General features: G+C 35.8%; 1 protein-coding gene across 5 annotated transcripts; it reads right to left on the reverse strand.

The window, feature by feature from the left end:
* Window positions 1–101: 101 nt before the first annotated feature.
* Window positions 102–20,993, reverse strand: LOC136806692 (trafficking protein particle complex subunit 12-like). 5 transcript variants are annotated; one of them, XM_067063284.1, is made up of 20 exons: window positions 20,904–20,993; window positions 11,818–11,932; window positions 11,442–11,580; window positions 10,909–11,010; window positions 10,460–10,632; window positions 10,227–10,287; window positions 10,021–10,111; window positions 9,658–9,753; window positions 8,388–9,100; window positions 6,484–6,657; window positions 6,067–6,183; window positions 5,680–5,799; window positions 5,214–5,355; window positions 4,641–4,832; window positions 4,192–4,256; window positions 3,721–3,819; window positions 2,772–2,872; window positions 2,325–2,412; window positions 1,783–1,833; window positions 102–1,443 (listed from the first exon to the last, which is right to left on the reverse strand). In XM_067063284.1, exons 2-20 carry the CDS (start codon window positions 11,913–11,915, stop codon window positions 1,252–1,254), a joined length of 2,814 nt encoding a protein of 937 aa, XP_066919385.1. In that variant the 5' UTR covers window positions 11,916–11,932; window positions 20,904–20,993; the 3' UTR covers window positions 102–1,251. The 5 variants fall into 5 exon arrangements, with proteins under 5 accessions (XP_066919385.1, XP_066919382.1, XP_066919383.1 ...); XM_067063281.1 differs by having other exon boundaries at window positions 4,192–4,265; XM_067063282.1 differs by lacking the exon at window positions 20,904–20,993 and adding an exon at window positions 14,502–14,770 and having other exon boundaries at window positions 4,192–4,265.
* Window positions 20,994–21,183: the final 190 nt, after the last annotated feature.

Consider the following 21,183-nt stretch of genomic DNA (forward strand, 5'->3'; position numbering starts at 1 on the left):
GACAGTCTAAAATTCAAACACCGCTAGAAATCATAAAAACGACTTAATTTGGTCTCACTAAACATAAAAAATGTTTGATTAAAGAAGTTGAGATATTTGAGTAAATGTGTGTCCTTTCTATTTCTGACTCAAAAAGGAGCTACCGATTCAAAATAAAAAATAATTTTTACAAAATAATTCAAAAAAAAAAAAAATTCAATATGACAATAAATTAAAATTTAATGACCATTAACCATTGTATTGTTTGTGTGATGGACATAAATGACCACAACAAGTGACTCAATTACCAATATCCACAATCATGGACAAAAGGTCTGAAGACTTTTCAAAAATTCCTCAAATGTGCCAAGAAAAGCCTTTTTTACACTTGGGAAATTCCCCCAAATGAACCACAAGTGGTTATTTGCCAAAGGACACCTACATGCTTGCTAGCAGTCCTTGTGATTTTTAGCCTTCCATAGACTTCAAAAGACTGAAAACGGGTGATCTTTGGACTTCCAAATAACTGAAAATCACTGAAAATTAGTGAAATTCAGCCACACAAGTGGTGGGTACACCAGAGAGCCCTGAAAAGTTGTTTATAATTGATTAAACCATCTCAAATATGTTCTAGTATATGTCTTCTCGAAAAGTTGAAGAACAAATCTCATTGAACCTTCAATCTTCTCTCAGACAAAAAAGGACTAAAGATTTTGCAAAAATTCATTTCCTGCAATGCCGAGTGGATTTGGCTTCTAGACACCCAAACTCTCCAAGTCCAAAAAAAAAATATTGGCTCTGATAAAAATGGGTTTTCAGAGCTTATTTTAAAATTTTTCATAAATTTTTGAAAAGTCTACAACCTTTTGTCCGTGAATACATATATTGGGAAAAAACGGTGAAATACTGATTGCGATAGCTGTTTTAATTGTTATACACGTTTCTATAGTAAATTAAGGGTTGACTTAGTTCTTATTTCATACTGTGAGTTTCATGGTGCCTCCACGCCAATCTTCTATAGTATAAAACACAATCACTGCTCCAGTCTTCAGTTCATCTAATGGAATAACTCTAATCAATCAATCTTCCAAGGAATGATCCAGTCCCTTGAGAAACGACGAGAATCGAGAAAACAGAATTGTAACTAAAACCCAGAGCATCACATCCAATTGCTCCTACAGTAGAGTCTAATTTCAAATGCCAGGACCCCAACAACTTCATCACTATTCTACCTAAAATTGACGATGTGGTGCTAAAAAACATCACCGGTGATCAACTCAATTTCAAGCATTGTGTGTTGAATCCATCACCTTTATGTTGACAAACCAAATCTAAAATTTTATGTTTCTTTTGTAACGCCCTGGATGTTTCTAGTTCGTAAACAGTGTTCAGATTGAATAGAATATCTTCGTGTAAAGAACGATTGGGTGATCTCCAAACCATATTCTCTAATAAATTACTAGCCTGAAAAAGGAGAATAGAAGTTTAAATTTAAGTCACCACAACAATATCGATGCCACGAAATCAGAACAATATATCTAAATAAATTACTAGTTTGACCATTCTCCTAGAGCATCTAAGTTCCAATGTTTTGGGATGAATCTTGTTTGATTTAGTACTGAGTAAAAATAGAAGATTTTCCTCCATTTATATTTTAACCAGTCTTCTCCACATCAATTCAATACAAAAGAGCTTGTAATTCAGAATGATGAGTGAACAAATGATATCAACCTATTTAAAAATAGAAGAACCTTGAGGATTCGATGCAGCCTTCAAGAAAAAACAAGAAGAAGAAGAACGTACCTCCTTTACCATGCCAAGGAAAAGTAAACAAACAGCCGCGTTGTTACATGCCTGAAAAGAAAGTCATCATTTCAATAAAGTCGACTCTAAAAGCCTTTAATCAATAACTATAATCAAAATTTAGAATAAACAGAACAGGTACTCAGGAGCGGAGACTTTGGGGACCTTACATAATTAGGACGACGACCTCGTATCATGAACATCGACTTTCATTTAATGGACTATTCAAGAATATATTTTATCACCCTGTCTTCATATTTTCCGTCCAAGGGGTGCCTTTGAAAAACTTGAAAATCTCAGAGGGTCAGTAAACTTTCGTGTAGAATCCAAGGTGTCTTTTGAAAAAAAATCTATAAGAAATCTTTAAAATTTCGGGGGAAATCCAGGGGTTAACCTACTAAGATTGGTCTCCTGCACATGGGGAGTGATATTATTTTCTGGAATAACCAGTATTTATCTTAGTTATTGGACATTTTGGGATCATGGCGAAGCCTTTTACAAAGTTATCGGCCTTCGATGAAAATAAAGAGATTTAATCTTACAGTGAAATTATCTGCATCGTTCTTCATAGCAGTAGTGAAGAATTGGTATGAATCGTTATATTTCCCATTTGCAAGTGCATGATATCCACTGAAACAATAAGAAGAATAAAGATGGAAAAAACAACATTGATACAGTAGTGGTACCTTTTAGGTTGAAAAGAGTGAGGATTGGAATTGGAAGGTAGATTGCTAAATGAAAAACAGGTCTGTTGTGAGGCTCGAGCATTAGGGGTAATCAATTATTAAAAAACAAAGAAGTTATCATCGAAAAACATTTTTGAGAGAGCCAAGCTAGGTTTACACCAATAAGCGGATTGTGCCAGTCCAGTCGACATTGAACAAAAATTGCCAAGGAATATAAGGTTTTAACTGCCTTTTAATGGGAGAGAGGGCCTACCCTTTCTAGGTGATAAGCGATAAACGATTTTTACCATAGAAATTCGTTACCTGTTCATAGTAACCATATTGTTTAACTTAACATTTGTCGAATCTTTCGTTAATACTTCAACTTTGGTGAAATATTTCTGTGCTGACCTCAAGTCTCCCAACTGTGTAAATTAGAATAAATAGGTATGTAAAATCGAAGAGTTTTTGGGCGAAAATTGCACATGAATTACACAGTCAACAGTCTTGCCAAACGAAATATTCATTAATTTGATTGCCATTACAGTAATGAAAGAAGAACAGAAGAAAAAAACACAGCAGATGAAATGAAATATCAAAGAAGGGTCCCATCTAACGTTTTAGATGAACCTAAAAAAACTTCGTTTACGCGCAAGTCTAGCAATAACATGATACACGACTAATTCATGATAATCATGACGTAATGCTTTGTACGGTAGCGCAAAAAATAGCCCGGGTATCTTCCACTAGTTTTATTGTTTAAATCCGTATAAAACATTACGTCGTAAATATCACGAATTTAAACGAAGTAGAAGATAAGCAAAAAGTAATGACAAACTCATATCTTATCACATAACAGTTATCGTATACGCGCGTATAGTCTACACTATAGCCTTTGGAGTTTTACAATCGGAGCAGGGAAAGATATGACATACCTTACGACAAAAAATATCAGAAAAATTGCATTTCGCGGGTTTTAATTTTCACGGTTTTGCCCATTTTTTGACAAATTTCTTTCCTTTTCCTAGGGATTTTTCAAATTTTATGATAAAATTGGAAATAATTGTATTTCGTCAAAATCGCGAAAATTTGAGCCCGCGAAAGTTAATTCCCGCGAAAGTTAATTCCCGCGAAATAAAATTTTTTCCAATTTTATCGAAAAATTTTAAAAATCCTTAGGAAAAGGAAAGAAATTTGTTCCAATAAGGTAGCCTACGTGTGCGAGAAAACAATCACAAAAGCTAGGAAACAAATAGATCAAAGGAATTCGTACCTGTAAGTAAATGCGTCCAATGCCAGACAATATAGCAATTTCATTCTCAGGTTGTAGATTGGCACATTCTTCGTATAGTTCAATGGCTAATATGTATTCCTAAAGTGAAAGTAACAATATTTGACATCAACAAGAATTATTTCATCGGGGAGGGGGAGCTATATACTACAGTAGATGGTCAAAATTATAACTCTTTCCCTTATTTTATGTTTTCGACGCTAGATTGGGAATCAGAGATCTATTATAGAAAAAATCTCTTCTTTGGGGAGGGAAATAATATTTATAAATAATAAAATTTCGCTTTTTACTCCTTGGATACATGCTTAACCCCTGGAGAAGCATCATTATGACCACTTGGGCATTGGTGCAAAAAATAACCGTTGGTGCAGATTTACACCATTGACATTGAATTTTTTTATAATTTTTTCAGTACCCTTTGGACAATCTTCCATAGGACAATGTTAGGCGTACCTTCATAGTTGAAAAACAATTACCAATTGCATAATGTAAACGAAGTCGTCTTAATTTCCATAAATCTGCCAAACCTTGAAGAAAGATGTATTGGAATAAATCAGTGTACCCTTTTTCATCGCTGGTAAGTGCTTTGTTCAAACTGATCTGAGCTTTCATCAAGACCAGGTGAATTGAACGAAACTTTTCAAGGAATAGCTATAGGCTGGTAAGTAAAATTGTAAAAATCGTAAAAACGTGAAATCCTCCGTTAAGGAAAGAATATTCGAATTTAAAGGGACGAATCTTTATGCTAATTTTTCTTATACACATTGACAAAAATTAGGTAACTTAGCAAAACACTATTTGACTGGTGTATAGTATTGTTTGTTGCCAGTTATTCTTTTTAAAAATTAGCATGCTTGAAACTCTTGTCGTATTTATTAAGAGTGTTAAAAAAGATTCTATACCTTTCATTTCATTTTCATCTTGTGTTTCCGGCCATTGTGTTCCATCTTCACTTAACCCTTGTTCAAGATGACCTAACACTTGATCCACTTTTTCCAATAGGGCATACAATCGGTCTAAAGCAACATTTGGGCGGCCGTTATGTTGTGGTAGTTCAGCGTGAATTAAACGTAAACTGAAGGGAACGATACTTCCTAAAGGTAGAGAAATAGTGTGGATGTAATAAAGAATGTAAGGATAGGTATTTTTTTCGTTTTATAAGAATATTCTTGGTTGATGAGCCTCACCTCACCTCTTCAGCTCTTTTTCTTTATTTTCATGTAATTTTTAAGTTGTTTAAATTATCTTTTATGGTCATTTTCGAAACTTAGACCTCAAATTGTTCTAAATTTTTATGTTCTTCTGAAAAAAGACCATGTAAGAAATAAGAAAATCATTTTTGGGGGATATCCTCAAAGGAAACTATAATGCATGAAAAGAAATTTCGTATCCTTACACTTGAATAATCTTATATTTCAGAGAAGTTCAATTCATCTGAGCGAGACTGAGAAATTGAAAAAAATAACAAATGATACCTTTCTTCTTTCCTTGATATAATTCAGGGTAATATTGATAATAAAGATCTGGGGCGTCAAATTCTTTGAAAGCGTTCAACTCTGCTTCTGCACTACTGAACATTCTCAACTTGACCAGTAGAGCGATTCGTACGAACCAAATCTAAAAAGAAACGGTCTGAACTTTAGCAAAAAGTAATTCATTTTGTGCGTGCCAAATAAGGAGTTTGATGCCATAGTTTCAATAGCACACTGCTATGCAAACGTCATAATTATTACTTTTAACATTTGACAGAAATTCAATCGCACAATTCTTTTCATCTTGATTCGTAATGCGTGCAAGTTATTACTTTTGTATTGTCAATAAGTTTAATTGACTTGCAAAAGCAATTAATGCAAAAGATGATGGGATTAAAAACTCGGACAAACAGTAATTTTGATGTCTATTTTTAAAATCACTGCGGTATGCTATTAAAAGGCACTTTACCTGTAAAATGGAAGGGCTCAAATTGGATCTTTGGTTTTGTCCCATGGAGACAAGCCCTTGGCCGTGCGCTGTCAGATATTTAGTGGTAAAGTCCACTGCCGCTCTCCAACATCCTGCAGCCTGTAAAGACAAGAAAGAAAGATTTTTCCGAAAGAAAGTTCCCATCTGCTCCAAAAGCCTCAGAAAGTTTACGAGGTAAAACTTAAAAAAGTTTAGGTGTAACTCATAACTTAACTCTCGAGGTATAACTTTTAATTTCAATCGTACTGATATAATTCATATGCTCTTTCTTTAATTCGAAATCTCCTTTATAAATAAAGTAGAAAATAATTCTATCGCGAGGAAGAGCACAGCCCTACTGTTACAAAACAAACCTAAGAAACTTACCAATAATCTTCTCAATCCATTTTCATTCATCTCCACTTGATTGGCCATCAGTGTTGGTCTCTTGTTGGCTTCTTGCTCACCCAAATATTTTCGTACCAAGTCTTTCACTGGATCACCCTGTAAGAAAGCGGTAGAAAGAACACATTCATTTTCTGTTGCCAGTACTATAAAAACACTAACGTACTAAAACCCACTTGTATGCTCAACTTCAGTATCTAATTGTAATTCCAAGGTTTTTTTAACGCATGGTAATGGATAGTTGGGATTAAGACAGGCTCAATTGTAATTTTTCCTTATCATCTTACTTCTTACTCAACTACAAAGAAACCAAATCACCCAAGTTGGGGTTAAAATCAGGCTGAATTCTCAGTGAATAAACTCTGGAAATAGAAACTGTAAGAGAGTAAGTGATCATACCATGAGATTCTCAACCAAGACGGATGGAGACGTAAGAACATTCATCTCAGGGATAGCACCTTGTTTGTATTGTTGCAGAAGACGTTCAGTGTTAGTGCTCGGTTGCCAAAAAGAACATCCACGACGCCGTTGTTCTTGTGCCGGGTCCACTAATTTGTCGTTATATACTTGGCTCTAGGAGTAAAAGTGAAAATTAGTTTGAAGCCCGGAGGGTACCAGGTTTGTAGTACGTTTTTACAACCCTGGGACTATTTTCCAAACTTCAGTCAGAATTTTTTTTGAATAACGAGATTTAATGACCCTTTGAATACCGTATTACTTCGAATAAACGTCCGGGGCGTTTATTTAATTTTTTCGATTTTTGGAGGGGCGTTTATTCGAGAGGGCGTTTAAAAGAAGGGGGCGTTTATTGAATTATTTTAGTCTAAAGTCGAATATTTAGAGCAAGTATACCCTTTGTTTTAGTTCTTTATCAGGATTTTAGTGCAAAATTTCTTTGTTTCAACGACTAAAATTGCATCGAAAACTGCTCTGGCTACAAGAAATGACTAAAATCTTCCTTTTCAAACCCAATCAACGCTGGTACTGAAGTATTAAAGTCCCAAATTTCTAATAAACGCCCCTCCCCTAGAGAAGGCGTTCATTCGAAGGGGGCGTTTAAAAGAAGGGGGCGTTGATCCGAAGTAATACGGTAAGTCAATTTTTTTGTACTTCATACTTTTAGGAGCCTGTCAGAGACTAACTTGATGTTTTATTGTTGTTCGCATATACGACACCCATTTTATTTGAATACCCCCCGGCGGGTTTACAGTGGCGAATTTAAAATTACTATTCTGAATGAAAAGCTTATCCGCCAAGGTTAAAATGTAGAGCCAAAATATAACAAGTGATACTTTTATGGACCTACCTGGTTATGCATTTCACACATATATAATTGATATCTCTATGTGAGCATGACCGCTAAACAATCATTCAGAACACAAATAGTGATTTGGCTAAGAACATTGATGTATGCTTATTAATAGTGATTCTTATCTTATAGATAAAGATGCGTTTTTTTTGAGTTGAAAAATTCTTTTTTCACAAAAATCTGCTTGAGCCATCTTTTACCTACTTTCATGCAAAATAATCTGAAAGAAACAATGATCCAATATTTCACAAAGTCCAAAAAACCCGTTTTTTAGCCGTTTTTTAGCCCAAATTTGCCCAAAAACATTTTTTTTCAAAAATCGGGCTCCGTCACATTCGAGGGTTTATAGTTATGCATCTTTGTGCAAAAAATCATTAAGAATGAAAGAGCCAATCTTGAGAAAAGCTAATACCTAAGTAATTGATAATGTGCTTATAAAAAAATATCGAATTTATCCAGTTTCTCTATAAAAACACGCCAAGCAACCAAAATTCATGTCTAAAAACACATATTCTTCAAAAGTAAGCCATTATGAGCAAAAAAAACATCTATCTCATAAAAAAATTGAGTAATTGGACTAAGAACATTGATGTATGCTTATTAATAGTGATTCTTATAGAAAAACAAAATCTTTTTGCAAAAATCTGCTTGAGCCATCTTTTACCTATGATGGTACCCTACTTTCATGCAAAAAATCAGAAAAAATTAATGATCCAATTTTTCATAAAGTCCAAAAAAACCGTTTTTTAGCCGTTTTTTGGCCCAAATTTTACCCAAAAATTTTTTTTCTCGAAAATCAGGCTCCGTCACATTTTGGCCACCACCATTTTGCACCTTTGTACCAATAATCAAAAGATTCCTATGATTCAATCCTGAGAAAAGTTGGTAACAGACAAACGGACGGACGGACGGACGAACGAACACAGGTTAATTTATAGGACCTCCACCCCACCGGGGTAGGTCCAAAAAAAAGGAATGAATAGAATTATCATACATTGTCCAAAATAGTGTTTTGAATAACGGCTGGTTGTTCTGGAAACACTTCATTGTTGACTTCTGTCTCCAATGCTAGCGCAGGGTTATCAAAGCTTTGTGAATGGTCTGTTTTTTGTTGCTGTTGGTATTGTGTTTGCATGGTGGTCTGGGGCGGTTGGATGGGTGGTTGTTGTTGTGCTTGGGTGGGGCTTTGTTGTTGTTGTTGATATGAGGATGGATCAACTTGGGGCAGTGTTTGTTGCTGGTTTTCTTGGTGAAGTTGTATTGTTGGCTCAGTATGATGTTGAGGAACTAATGAGGTGATATTTTCTGTTGAGGTTCCTAACTCTTGTGATGCATTGTGCGAATCCGGTGCAAGTGAGTCTCTGGATAAAGCTATTGATTGCATACTCTCTGCGTTTTGTAAATGGCTGATAGCGGGCTGTTGTTTCAAGGAAGCGAGATCATTATGGCTTGTACTGTGCTGCAAACCATCTATATTTGAGTTTTCATTTCCTGAGGATAGGAATAATTCACTAGCTGGACGTGGTAACTGACCGGCTGGTGCTTGAGAAGGTGTTTCATTATGTGAACCAAGTGTGTCGAAAAAATCTGCACCGTCAGCAGAAGGTTGGCTTGTTTCTTTGAATAGATCACCAGCAGTTGTCGGTGTGTTGGTTTCTTGGCTAAGTTCTAGTAATGATTTTGTCGACTCTTCTGTTATTTGAGAAACTGGAAATAATAAAGATGCGAAAACTTGTACATACCATCGTACACCCCCTTCTCACAGACCCACTGGGACCAAGGTTTTCCCACTGGAAAAATTGTCCAAAATATCGTCCCCGGTGGAAAATTATCCTCCAATTTTTGTCCCCACTGAAAATAATCAAATAAACCAATCCTCACTGCAAAATGCTATGCTATTTTTTCCTTGAAAACAAAAGAAGTGAAATCCTTAGTCATAAAATCTATATTTAACAATATGGGAATATCAATCCCCATCGAGTTTCAGTCCGTTATTTTTATACCCACTGGCTGAAAAATTCCTACCGGGTCTGTGAGAAGGGGGTGTCATCGTACAAAATAAGGAAAATTTACTCAGTTTTGATTGTGAAGATGGAAAAAAAAGGTCAAAATATGCAGCAAAAAGCCCTTACTTCTTGGTCTAACAATTGGCAATCAGCAGTCAGCAAGCTATGAATCATAGTTTTGATTTGTTACTCGCTGAACTGGTAACAAAAGTTAACAACTGTTCACTTGGCATTTTTACATGAAAATATGTTTTTTACCTGATCTAGCCATCTCAATCTTCGTTTTGGAGTTTTCCTCAGGGATGTTTTCATCCTGGCCAGCCATTGTTAAAACAGAAAAACTACTTTCTGAGCCTAAAAAGAAAAAAACATATCTTTACATTGTAAAGAGATCTTTCCCGATTCATGTTATGTCAAGGTTGAACGAAAATAATAGTCTTGGTATCAAAAACTTCAATTCTTTGAACTTCCCATCCATCATTAGCTTGCAAAAGTTCTCTATTGTACAATACTTTGGTTAGAGTTCAATAGTTTAGGATGCAAGATAAGACTTGTTCAACAATATTTCAAAAGGGGAATAAAAATCAAATTCCTATGTTTAAAAAACAAACAAACTCTTACTTTTAATGGGTGATGGTGTTGGCTTAGGACATTGCAATACAAAAATATTGTTCATCAATTTGGGATTTTTATGAACCCATTTGGCAAACTCCTGAGAGAAAAAACATTACTGAGAAGTTGATGAAAATAAAAATAAAATCGTCAGTTGATTCAGAATCTAGCAGAATCTAATAAATTAAATACAGCGAGTTAAAATGTTTTCTTACATCAATTTCCAGCTTTCCAGTGTTAGAAACATCACAAGTGTCAAATGCTTCCTTCACAATTCTAAAATGTAAAACACACATTGGGGAGAAAAAGTTCTTCTTTTTGTCTTTGCATTAAATCAAATAAAGAGTAATTCATGTCTATTAGCTATGTGGATAAATTCGAATCCAACCACCTTTATAGGACTTTTAGTGGTAAGTTTTAATGTATTGGATGAGAAAATAATACTCACTTATCGACCACAACATTAAGCATAACAGCTGCACCAGTTTGATCAGCTAGCTGACTCTCAAATGCTGACAGCCCTTCGGTTTTCAATGTGCTTTGAAGCAAGGTATTGGCTGACATCAAACAACTGGTTAAAACTGTCGATAACTCTTCACGGCTAATCCCTTCATCCCCATTCTATAAAGTAGAGGAAAAAAACAGACTTGTTAGTATGACTACTTCACATTATGCTGATACATAAACCAAAACCTAATGCAAACAGTATCACTCTCTTTTTCTTTGATATTGTCTTTAGAAATATAGTTTCCAAATCAAATCAGACATAAGAAACACAGATGACAGATGAAGAAAGGAAACATCAAGGTTAGCCTCGTCAATACCGAAAGACATAGATTCCATAAAAACTTTTGTGCCTAAATTCTAGATAATGATATAAGCGTATCAAAAAAATACCAAATTGAAAATCTTGAATAATAAGTGACATTTTTCTTTGATACCACCATGCAAACACAATGCCATACCAGTAACAAATTCTTGCAGATCAATAATACCATTCTAGAACATGATAAATCAGTATTATAGTCAATAGAATAAATATCAATCTCAAAATTCAAATAACAAGACCATGTGAGTCTGGCTGTTTTGAATTTTGAGACTGATATTTTTTTATTCATCAATATCACATGATAAAAATCTGCCCCAGAGAGAAGTAAATAAAATTTGGGAAGTCCTTGCAGAGGAGTGGAAATGTGATGTCCCCCAGAAAAACGACTGCAGATTGTACATGGATGTTGATCACACATGACCAAAACAAAATGAAATTCAGCCTTTTTGGTTGAGTTTCCTGACCAGGTAGATAATTAATTGACATTGGTTAGACCATTATGCCTGATCATATCAATGCATTTTCTTCTACATACAAGTGCTTATAAATAATTCTTCTATAGTACACAATGAAGAACTAATATGAAAAGATGAGGGTAAACCTTGTCACGGTCGAATGTTTGAAATAACTGTTCCACAATCAGATCATTTAAACCAAATATTTCAGCAAATTTATCACGATTGAGCCATGAGGGTTGTTGGATAACAAACTGTCCTTCATCAGTAGTAGTAGATAACTCCCTATAGGAGAAAGAGTGAAGAAGAATCTATTAAGAATCAAAATTCAGCTACAGCTAATTTTTTATTGTGAAAGCTTGTATAAGACAATTTTTATGACACTGATAAAATACTTTTTTCCCATTGCTTCTTTTTCAAACTGTCTTGTTCATTAGTTTGATAAAGATAAAGATCATTGTACGTTCAGAAAAATTACCATCAGAGTGTAATACTAAAGAGAATTAAAAAGAGTAGATTTACATGAAAACTGCTTCAATATCTTTAATCTCCAGCTTGCTAAGCTTGGATACTAATGCTTTCAATTTAGCATCTGTCTCTGAAGATGTGCCTTGCCCCATTTTCTGTTATGAACTCCCTGCAAAAATAAAGAAGAAGAAGAAGAAAAGGTAAGTAAGGTAAATTTATTCATCTCGTTGTATGTTGGCAGAGACTGGAGGAGAGGAGTCTATTCCATTTTCTATTTGCTCTAGACCTGGAAGATCGAATACTGGGGGGGGGGGCACACCTGCTCTACTTAAACATTTTTCAAACTTTCCAGATCTTTATTAAATTATTACAAACTAACCTAAAATGGAATTTTTTGAATTTCTTTTTGAAAATTTGTTCACTTTTAAGTTGTGATTCACGAAAATGCCATTTTTAGCGGAGCGGAGCTTAAGCCCTCTGACAGCCTGACCATTTGGGGACCGATTTTTCTTAATTCAACTTTCTCACTTTCATTAAACTTTTTTGAAAACCCTTTTTGACCAACACTTAGACAACTTTGAGCACGCTCTTCATGTTTGTTTTGATTTTTGTTTGAGGCGATCTTCTTAGAATAAAAAACTTTCAAAGTGAGTGGTACTAGTGCCCAGTACCATGAAGTCGAGTAACTTGCATCAGTGGAGGGAAACTTGCATAGCCATCAAATTACCGTGAGTGGTCCTAAATCCGACAACCCTGCCTAAATCCAATGGGTCTTTCAAAGATACAAACTAAAATAAAAACAAACCTTTCACTGTGATGCAATGAAGATACCAAAGTGTCAACTAAGCTAAGAGATTTGATACACTGAGCCAATTGAACCAAAACATTAATTGCTTCTTATACAAAACATATTTTTTTATTACAAAATTGTAAAGGTTTTAAACACGAGCAACGGATTCAGAATAATAGAAGTAATTATTTTTACAACTCAAACTTTTCTTATCGCATTAATTAACATCTTGACATTTTAGTCCATCTTGTTAGATGTTTTGTTTCAAGAGTTCTTGCAATATAGTTTATTAATCAACTTGGAGAGGGAATCTTTGTAAACATAGAATTTTTTATCATAGCAGTCATTTGTGGGGTCGGATGATTTAGGCAGGGTTGTCAGATTTAGGACCACTCACAGTACTGACCAATCAAAGCAGCAAAATTTCAAAACAAAAGAGCTACCCAGCTTCGCTCGCAGCTCTACTCTACCATTTTTGTTTTGATTTAACTTTGTATTTTAATGACCAGCTAGGTCATTCATTTTGCATTTGAGGGCTATGCATATTAGCCTCCACTGATGCAAGTTACCTGATCTCATGGTACGATGTACCAAACTACAACCAACTGCTTAAAAGAGAAAATTAGTGCTCATAGCTTTATTTGCAGGGGCTAGGTCATAGAAATTGATCAGGATGATACCAATGCTTTGCTAGGGTTTTTCTCTGGATTCGGGTCAAAAGAAACATTTTAGTTTTTTTTTCTGATTTCCTTTAAACTTTCAAGGTTGTACCTTAAAAGTGGATTAATTTTGGCGTGGATTTATTTGGCGATTGGCCAAAATGCGATTTTTGGTGGGGATTTAATTTTAATTTTTTCGATATCTTTTTCACATCATCATTCGTATAGAGTCATGTCACCAGTGCACGGACGGCCTCAGTGCACGAATGAGCGTCTTTGAACTTGAAAAAAATAACCAAAAACAACCTTGTAGAGAACTTCCTTTGTGCATCCTCAAACTATTCCTTGCAATCTCTCCAAAAATTAAAATAAACGGAGCACTAGAACAACACCAAACCGATTTTGAACGAGGCCAAGTAAAAAAATCATGAAATTCGGGATTTTTGTAAATATGGCTGATTGCGAGAGAAAAGTTTTTTATAAGAAAATTTGCGCAAGAAGAGTTCTGAAACTGACTTTCCTCTTTTAAAAACCTGTTATCTTCCATCACAAAAAATTTCGAATTTCAAATTCAAAGCAAATTTAGCCAAATGAAAGCTAAAAATCGATGAATTATGGAGTCATTCACGCCGAGCTGGAATTATTACTTTACGCCAACTGAAAATCAAACAATCTTTGTAAGTACCCTTACGCCAAAAACGTTTCAGTTGTACGCCGAAGATATTTGATGTTAGTTACACAAAATCCATACTGGACTGGGTACCCCCTCTATATTTATAGTAAACAAAAGTCTGAAGCTGATTGACTGATTTTCAAGGCCGCGCAAAGTAAAACCCCAATTTTTGTTTTTTTGCGTGCACGCGCGAAGATATTTGATGTTAGTTACACAAAATCCATACTGGACTGGGTACCCCCTCTATATTTATAGTAAACAAAAGTCTGAAGCTGATTGACTGATTTTCAAGGCCGCGCAAAGTAAAACCCCAATTTTTGTTTTTTTGCGTGCACGCGCGCTAATTTCCCAAGATTTAATTGAGTGAAATGGAAACTGAGTGCTGAAAAATCGTGGAATTTAGCTGGGTAGTCTTGTTTACACCGAAGAGCTGTAAAATTGGAACTTCAAATTGATAAACAGTATCTCAAGAACTAAAACTTTTTGCCAGGTAAATGACCCCTCATTTTTTCTCTGATGATAAGGGCTTTAAAATGGCATAGGTTTTGAATATGAAAAATAAGTTTGAAATTTGGACTGTCAGCTCTTAGAAGGAGTAGTCGTGAACATTACTAACCTCGCTTCTAATTGGTTATTGCTTTTTTTAAATGCCGACTTGCGTCTTAAGTATGGGCTTCCCCTGCGCCGCTTTGTACAGGTTGGCATCCGTCGAGGGTCCGATCTTTTTGGTCTGTAAATTACTTGTGGTTTATCAAAAAAGTAAACAAATCATCAAGCGTAAAAAAGCTTGAAGTCCTTCTTTCAGTTCGTTTTCACTTTATTTGAAAGCTTCTTCTTGGAATAATAAGTCGTTAAAGCGAGCGCTATTCGAACCCAGTCCGCGAATGAAATGAGGAACCAGTTCTTGAACGATCTTTTGAAAGAAAAAATTAGAGCTCTTTTTTCAAAGAGGCCACCCTATTGAATAATTATGTAGTCCAGCAGAAAAACAATGATAAAACCATGCATAATTATTACAATATGCATGACAGGGGGGGGTCAGTACTAAAATGTAAGACATACATGAGTACTAAAAGGATTTTCGCTAATTTTTGACATACCCCCACCTATTTTTCGAAAATGTTATTTTAGTACACATGTACTAAAATTATTTTGAGCAATTTAACATAGATACCACCCATTTTTTGCCCTTTTACGGCTTTAAATTTACCAAAATGGGGTCATTGTTACAAACCTAGTCGAATTTAGTGCATCAATCTGCAAAATAATATAATTTTATTACTAAACTGTGCTGAACTGTACATAAAAATATTCTTAAAAAATATTTAAAAAATTGGAAAAATTCTGAAAGATTTCTGAAGATTTTTTCGAGAATTCCTGAAAAAAAAAATCAATTTTTTTCCAAAATTGTTAAAAAAATGCTCCATTTTGGCTGATTTTAGAGCAAAATACTAAGATTTTTTAAAAATTTCTTTAAGGGACCACCCTTTTTGGTATTTTAGTACACATGGTACTAAAATTATTTTTGAGCTTTTTTGCAGTACCACCACGTCACTAAATGTCATGATGTCTGAGATTTTATTACCGACCCCCCCCCCCTGTGCATGATACAGTAACATAGCTGTCAACTCTCCCGCATTGAGCGGGAGACTCCCGCATGTCAACGATTTCTCCCGCGTGAAGAAAATTCTGCCAAATCTCCCGCATCTCCCGCATTTCCAAAAATTTTCTGATTTTGGAAAAACCAAACGGCGAAATTTCTGGATTTTTAAAGATCGGAACGAAAAATTCCCCAATTTCCCGAAAAAAATTTCCAATAAAATCAGATTTTACGAGAAAATTTCCCCGATTTCCCGATTTTCCGATTTTGAAAAATCGGATTATCGGGGAAAATTTTTCCGACTTGGAGCTCTCCCGCATTTTTGTGAGGCAAAGTTGACAGCTATGCAGTAATTATGCATGGCTCTATCATTGTTTTTATGCATTATGGCTGGACTACATAATTATTCAACGGTTGGCAGACGATATCATCCACCAGGATGCAAGTGAAATTTTTCAATCTACGGACCTAGACGGGGGTTCGGTTATTATCAGTTAGGGTTAGGGTTGGAGCTCGAGAGTCACAATATAAGGCCGAAGGCCTTCTTAGGGGCATCCGTACCCTGTGACCTAACTTAGGATCCCGTAGGGATCCTTGTAGGGGCACCGGTAGGGTTGGGAGCTTTCTTAATAAAGGTCTGTAAATTACACACTATAAGTATTTGTGAATGACAGCATTCAGCCGTATCTCGTTGGCGCTAGCGGTTAGGCATTGGGTTTGTAAACCAAGGTTGCTTGTATTTGGTGGTTCGAGCCGGGGTCGGAGACCTATTTCACCGGTACGGGCAAATTTCAGAAAAATACTTAGAAAACAATTAGAAACACTAGAGAAAGTCAGAAAATCAGGATAGAAGATAGGAAAGTAGAAAATAGGTGGAAAATAAGAGAGGATGCATCCTGGTGGATGATATCGTTTGCCAACCTTATTCAACAGGACGTCCTCTTTGAAAAAAGGTCTATAGTTTGAGGATTTTGCTGCACAAACAGTAAAGACCTAACTGTTCATACAAAAATTACGGGAAACGCATATTTGGACTTTGTACCCTATGCTGCACTCAAGCACTTAAGCCAAAGTCCCGCAAAGGCGGGACAAAATTCAGTTTTTTGAAGTTTGCAAAAAAACGCCACATAGAAGATCTTTCAAATTCAGTATGTGAATAGAGCAGTAAAAAATACAACTTTTCTATTTCTCCTTTTTTTTGCAAAAGTTCCGTAAGACGGGGTGAATCGGATACCCGGGGTGAATCGGATACTTTGTTTAATCGCCTCTCATACTTCACTGACAATGTCTTTTTCCATTCTGTTTTCAGATCCCGTTCACTGATTGATCAAGCTATCGGAAAAATATGGCTTCGAAGATTTGGAACATGTTCTTCGGAAATTGAAGAAGAAAACCTTCTGATTTTCGGACCCTTTTTTGAAATGCCGAATAAGAAATAATGATGCGACCGTGATTGGAGATTCCTTTGGCATCGTGTTCTACGAAAGCCAGTTGTATACAATCTTTGGTTCACTAAACGAAAAACGATGTCTATTCTTCGTATTTTCATTCTAAAGTTAGGGCGGAAAATTGTTCGCGTTAAAACGCGAATCGCCCATTTGCGCCCCAAGTTGAAGGCGTAGTTAAGTGATACGGAACCGAGAAATGGAAAGGAGTTAATTATTGAATAATTAAAAAATATCAAATGCCGTCATCATGTCATTTTTAATTACTGCCACACTATCCCAAGAGGCTTGTTAGTGTTCAGAGTAGCTAGGAATAAATGTTCAAATGTTAATAGTCGCTCATTGTTCATTGTTGTTCATATGAATACAATGTCTTTGTATATTTTGCATAGTGATAATTTAGGAGTTTATGTGTTATGTATTATTTTCCAGAAGAAGATAGTGGGAAGGGTAAGGCTACAGACACTTTACAACACCAGGATAAGAACGTTTATTAAAGAAATGGACGCCTCGATCTCTCGTCCTTCCTAGGAAATATCTTTGACGAAAGGGATTATTTCTAAAGGCTTGATAATGAGACATGGTACAGTATGAAGCAAGACATAATTTTCCGTTCGTTCATATGCTGTTCATTCTCTCGGAGGTGTCGCATCCCCTGGCTTAAATCATCTCTGACTCTGAGACAGGGGTGTAAATATTTCTGCAAGCGGAAATTGGAAAAAGGGGCAAAAAAGTATGACACGGTGGAGCCCCTTCCTAGTGGAACAATTGGCAATAAATAATCGGCCCGGTGAGAAAATATGCCCCAGATATTTAAGAACACGAGAAATTTTTATTTTCTATATTCCTTACCGTTTTTTATCCTTCATTTTCCCAAAGGGTATAAAAGTTCTCACCGGGCACTGAGAGAGACAATGTTATAAAGTAATTTCTTTCGCTAAGAAAAGAATAAAAAGTACATATTTTCCAAATAAGAGCTTAAAAAGTTTGCTGCCAACTACGAGTATACTATGCATCTGAGCATTGAATACCATATAGAATTAATACTGTCTCCTATCTTTGTGTTCATGGCGATTCCACGCTGGTTCTGAATTCTTTAAGTGCCACTGTAACACCCCTGTCTCAGTAACTCAGTGAAAATTTGAAATCGACCAGCGGAGAAGTTATGAAACAAGTAAAACGTCACACACACCGGGTCTGTATTTGTAATCTCTCAATTCTCGCTGGAGTATGGAAAAATTCACTTTCAAGCATTATTCCTAAAATTCATTAATAATTTTTTTTCGATTTTGACCGGGTTGACCTTGTTGCAGTAGAGGTGTCAAAATACCGACAGTTCTCCAAGGGCCGTAACCTTTGATACATATACTTTAGCTTGCTTCGTTTTTGTATTTTTGGAATCTTCCTTAAATTCTGCGTCGATCGGTACGCACTTAAAGCAGAACCAAGGCCACCGGAGCCTTTGAAAGTCAAACTTTCGATGAAATTCAATGAAGTCAAATTTCTGAAAATGGTTTGACAGTGAACGTTAGAGTTAGGTTATTCTTTGTAATTTTTTCACCGGTTTCCATCGAGACGGGATCTGTGACCGGGTCATTAATACAGGGGTGTATCATACGTTTTCTCTTATCATTTTGTCGACAAATCTTAGAGTCAACCCGAGCGTTATTGATAATCTTCCTCCTCTCTCAAGTATCTAAGATTGTTCAGTACCACCTGAAATAACGTAAAAACAAAAATATACGATGATCAGGTAAATTTCTCTACTCTTTTTATCGGCCCAGCTATATCACACCCAGTATCGCTGCGAAACTGGAAAAAGTTAGCTTTTCATGGGGCATTAGTAGAAGTTCAGTGGATACTTGAAACAGGGGTATTCTATGGACGCTAAACGTCAAAACTACGTTCTTTTATAACGTCCGTAAAACAACGGGATATGTACACTGGTTTTTATCGGGCGAATTTTCTATTAACCTAACCTAGCCAGTGAATGTGAAACAGAGGTGTGGGTATGCTAGACTCTTCTGGGATTAAAAGAAATACGCACCTGCTGGGTATGATATTTTTCTGCTTTTAAATTCAATGCTATCTATCGTAACCGCGGAATATAACGACCATGTGTTTGTGTTGACTCTATCGGTCGATGCTTCGATGAAAATTTGATATTTTCGTAAGCTTTTTTAATCATTTATTTACTTCTCCCTTTTCATTTTATCTGGAACGAAACGCAAACGTTAGATAAAAAAACAAACTTGGATTTAGCTAATGTAGTCAGACCTTTCAGAGACGTTTCATTTTCTTACATTGCACTTTCTATCGTGCATTCAACCAACACTTTTCATAGCGCACACTAATCAAAATTTTATTATCAATGATACTAAACGTAATACCCAAATATATATCCCTTAAGTATTACATTTTTATGACGCTCCATCTAATGAATAATTACTTTGTGAGAATTGCATGAATTCAAATTATAACTTCGGCAAAACGTAATTTTTGAAAAATGGTATTGCTCCACCACAGAATATAGAGAGTGTTTGTTTATGTTCCGAATGGCGCCCCGTCAATTTCTATCCACTTCACCCCGAAACGAGTGACTCGATTTTCTTGTATTCGATTGAAGATTGTTCCTCGTAGAAGAAACTTTTGAAAATGAAATTTTCTACACTCGCGAATTAGACCCCAGTGGTAAAATAAAACGACTTCATTTAGAGGTAGACTCATTTTGGAAGAACAAATTTTTGGAAAACAGTCGAAATCTATCCGAATCACCCCGTCTTACGGTTCTAGGAATGAAAATAAAGGGATAATGATAATTGAATACTATCCATTGATGACCCACGGCACTATCGTAAAGCTAGAATCGCTTCGCATACTCTTCGCTTGAGAAAATGATTGAGAGATTGAAGTTTGTCACCCGCGCACGAGTTCGCGGAGCGTTCTCGGCTCAATCCTCGGACCGCGCTAAAAATGGTAGACTGAGCTGTGATAGATCATTTCGATGGAAGTTGTTGGAATGTTTTACAAGGCTCTTGACAGAAAATTGTTTGTTTTATTGTCAATGATGACAGTGCGGTTATTAATTTTGTTAGATCTGACAAATTGATGTTCTGACAGTTAGTCACACTAGCGTCCCGCCAAAACGAGTATCAAAGATTAATGCTGCGAAAACGCTATATCGTTTACTTGACTCTCAAGCAAAAAAATGTGCCGCAAAACTTCTTAAGAGATTCATGAAAAAATAACCCGGCGCTTTTTAATGAAATTAACATTTTCAAAAACTTTGAGAAATTGCCTAAAATTTGAGCCATAGATGAAAAAATTAGAGCCAAGCCAACCTTGAAAACTAATTTGAAGATCAACTTCCCAAGAAAAAGATCTACGGGGGAGGCGGAATCCACCTAGATCCGCGCACCTCCGGATAGGCTATCTCCCGGAAATTTTGCCGGACCTCAAACAATGACCCATTTACATGTGCGGAATTGTTTTTACTTTAGCATATAAACAAGGCCTTAAAAATCGAAGCGCTGTCTCGGGAATTGAATGAAAAATTTTGGTTGGTTGATTTTGGCTGCTGCACGTTTTATTTTGTTTCCAACTTTCAAGTTTTAATTAATATTGTCTTGCGAACTTGATTCAGGTAACTCTCATCCTTGTTGTTGAAATGTATCCTGTAGATGACTGATGTTGTTTTTTCTGAAAGCTTAATTTCCTAGTGTGACTAACTGTCTGACAAAGGAAGTTCTATAGAATTTTGTTTTTGGTTGTTTTTTTCAAGTTCAAAGATGCTGGTTTGTGCACTGGGGCCGTTCGTGCACTGACTGACTGGGCGAACTACTGTGATGGCGGACTGATTTTTAGCTGGAAAAATCTTTGGAAAAAAGTTTCTAAAACAACTAATCCTTTTAAAGACTATCAGTGGATGCTTTCGATATTTCAATGAAAATGTCCAATCGATTCAACAGTCAACCTTTAGTATTATCTAGCAGCCAATCTCCAGCTTCCTGTCTGTCATCTCCACTGCACTGTTCACCTTCACTCTTTCGACCTGTCGGTGTGTCTATCTATCAGGTTTGTTTACAAACTTTCGTGTAAAAATGCACGAAAATAGATCACTTTCGTTTTCTTTTACACCAGACCGAAAGTCACGTGACCAAATACAGCTAAAACAAAAATGGCGGTCGGAAAACAAGGTTTTGGTGAAATTTCTACTATTTTTTTTACTTTTTCTGTGGTTTATGTTTGCTTTT

This window comes from Clytia hemisphaerica, unplaced genomic scaffold (assembly GCF_902728285.1).
Source record: "Clytia hemisphaerica strain Z4C2 unplaced genomic scaffold, Clytia hemisphaerica genome assembly, whole genome shotgun sequence".
NCBI lineage: Eukaryota > Metazoa > Cnidaria > Hydrozoa > Leptothecata > Clytiidae > Clytia > Clytia hemisphaerica.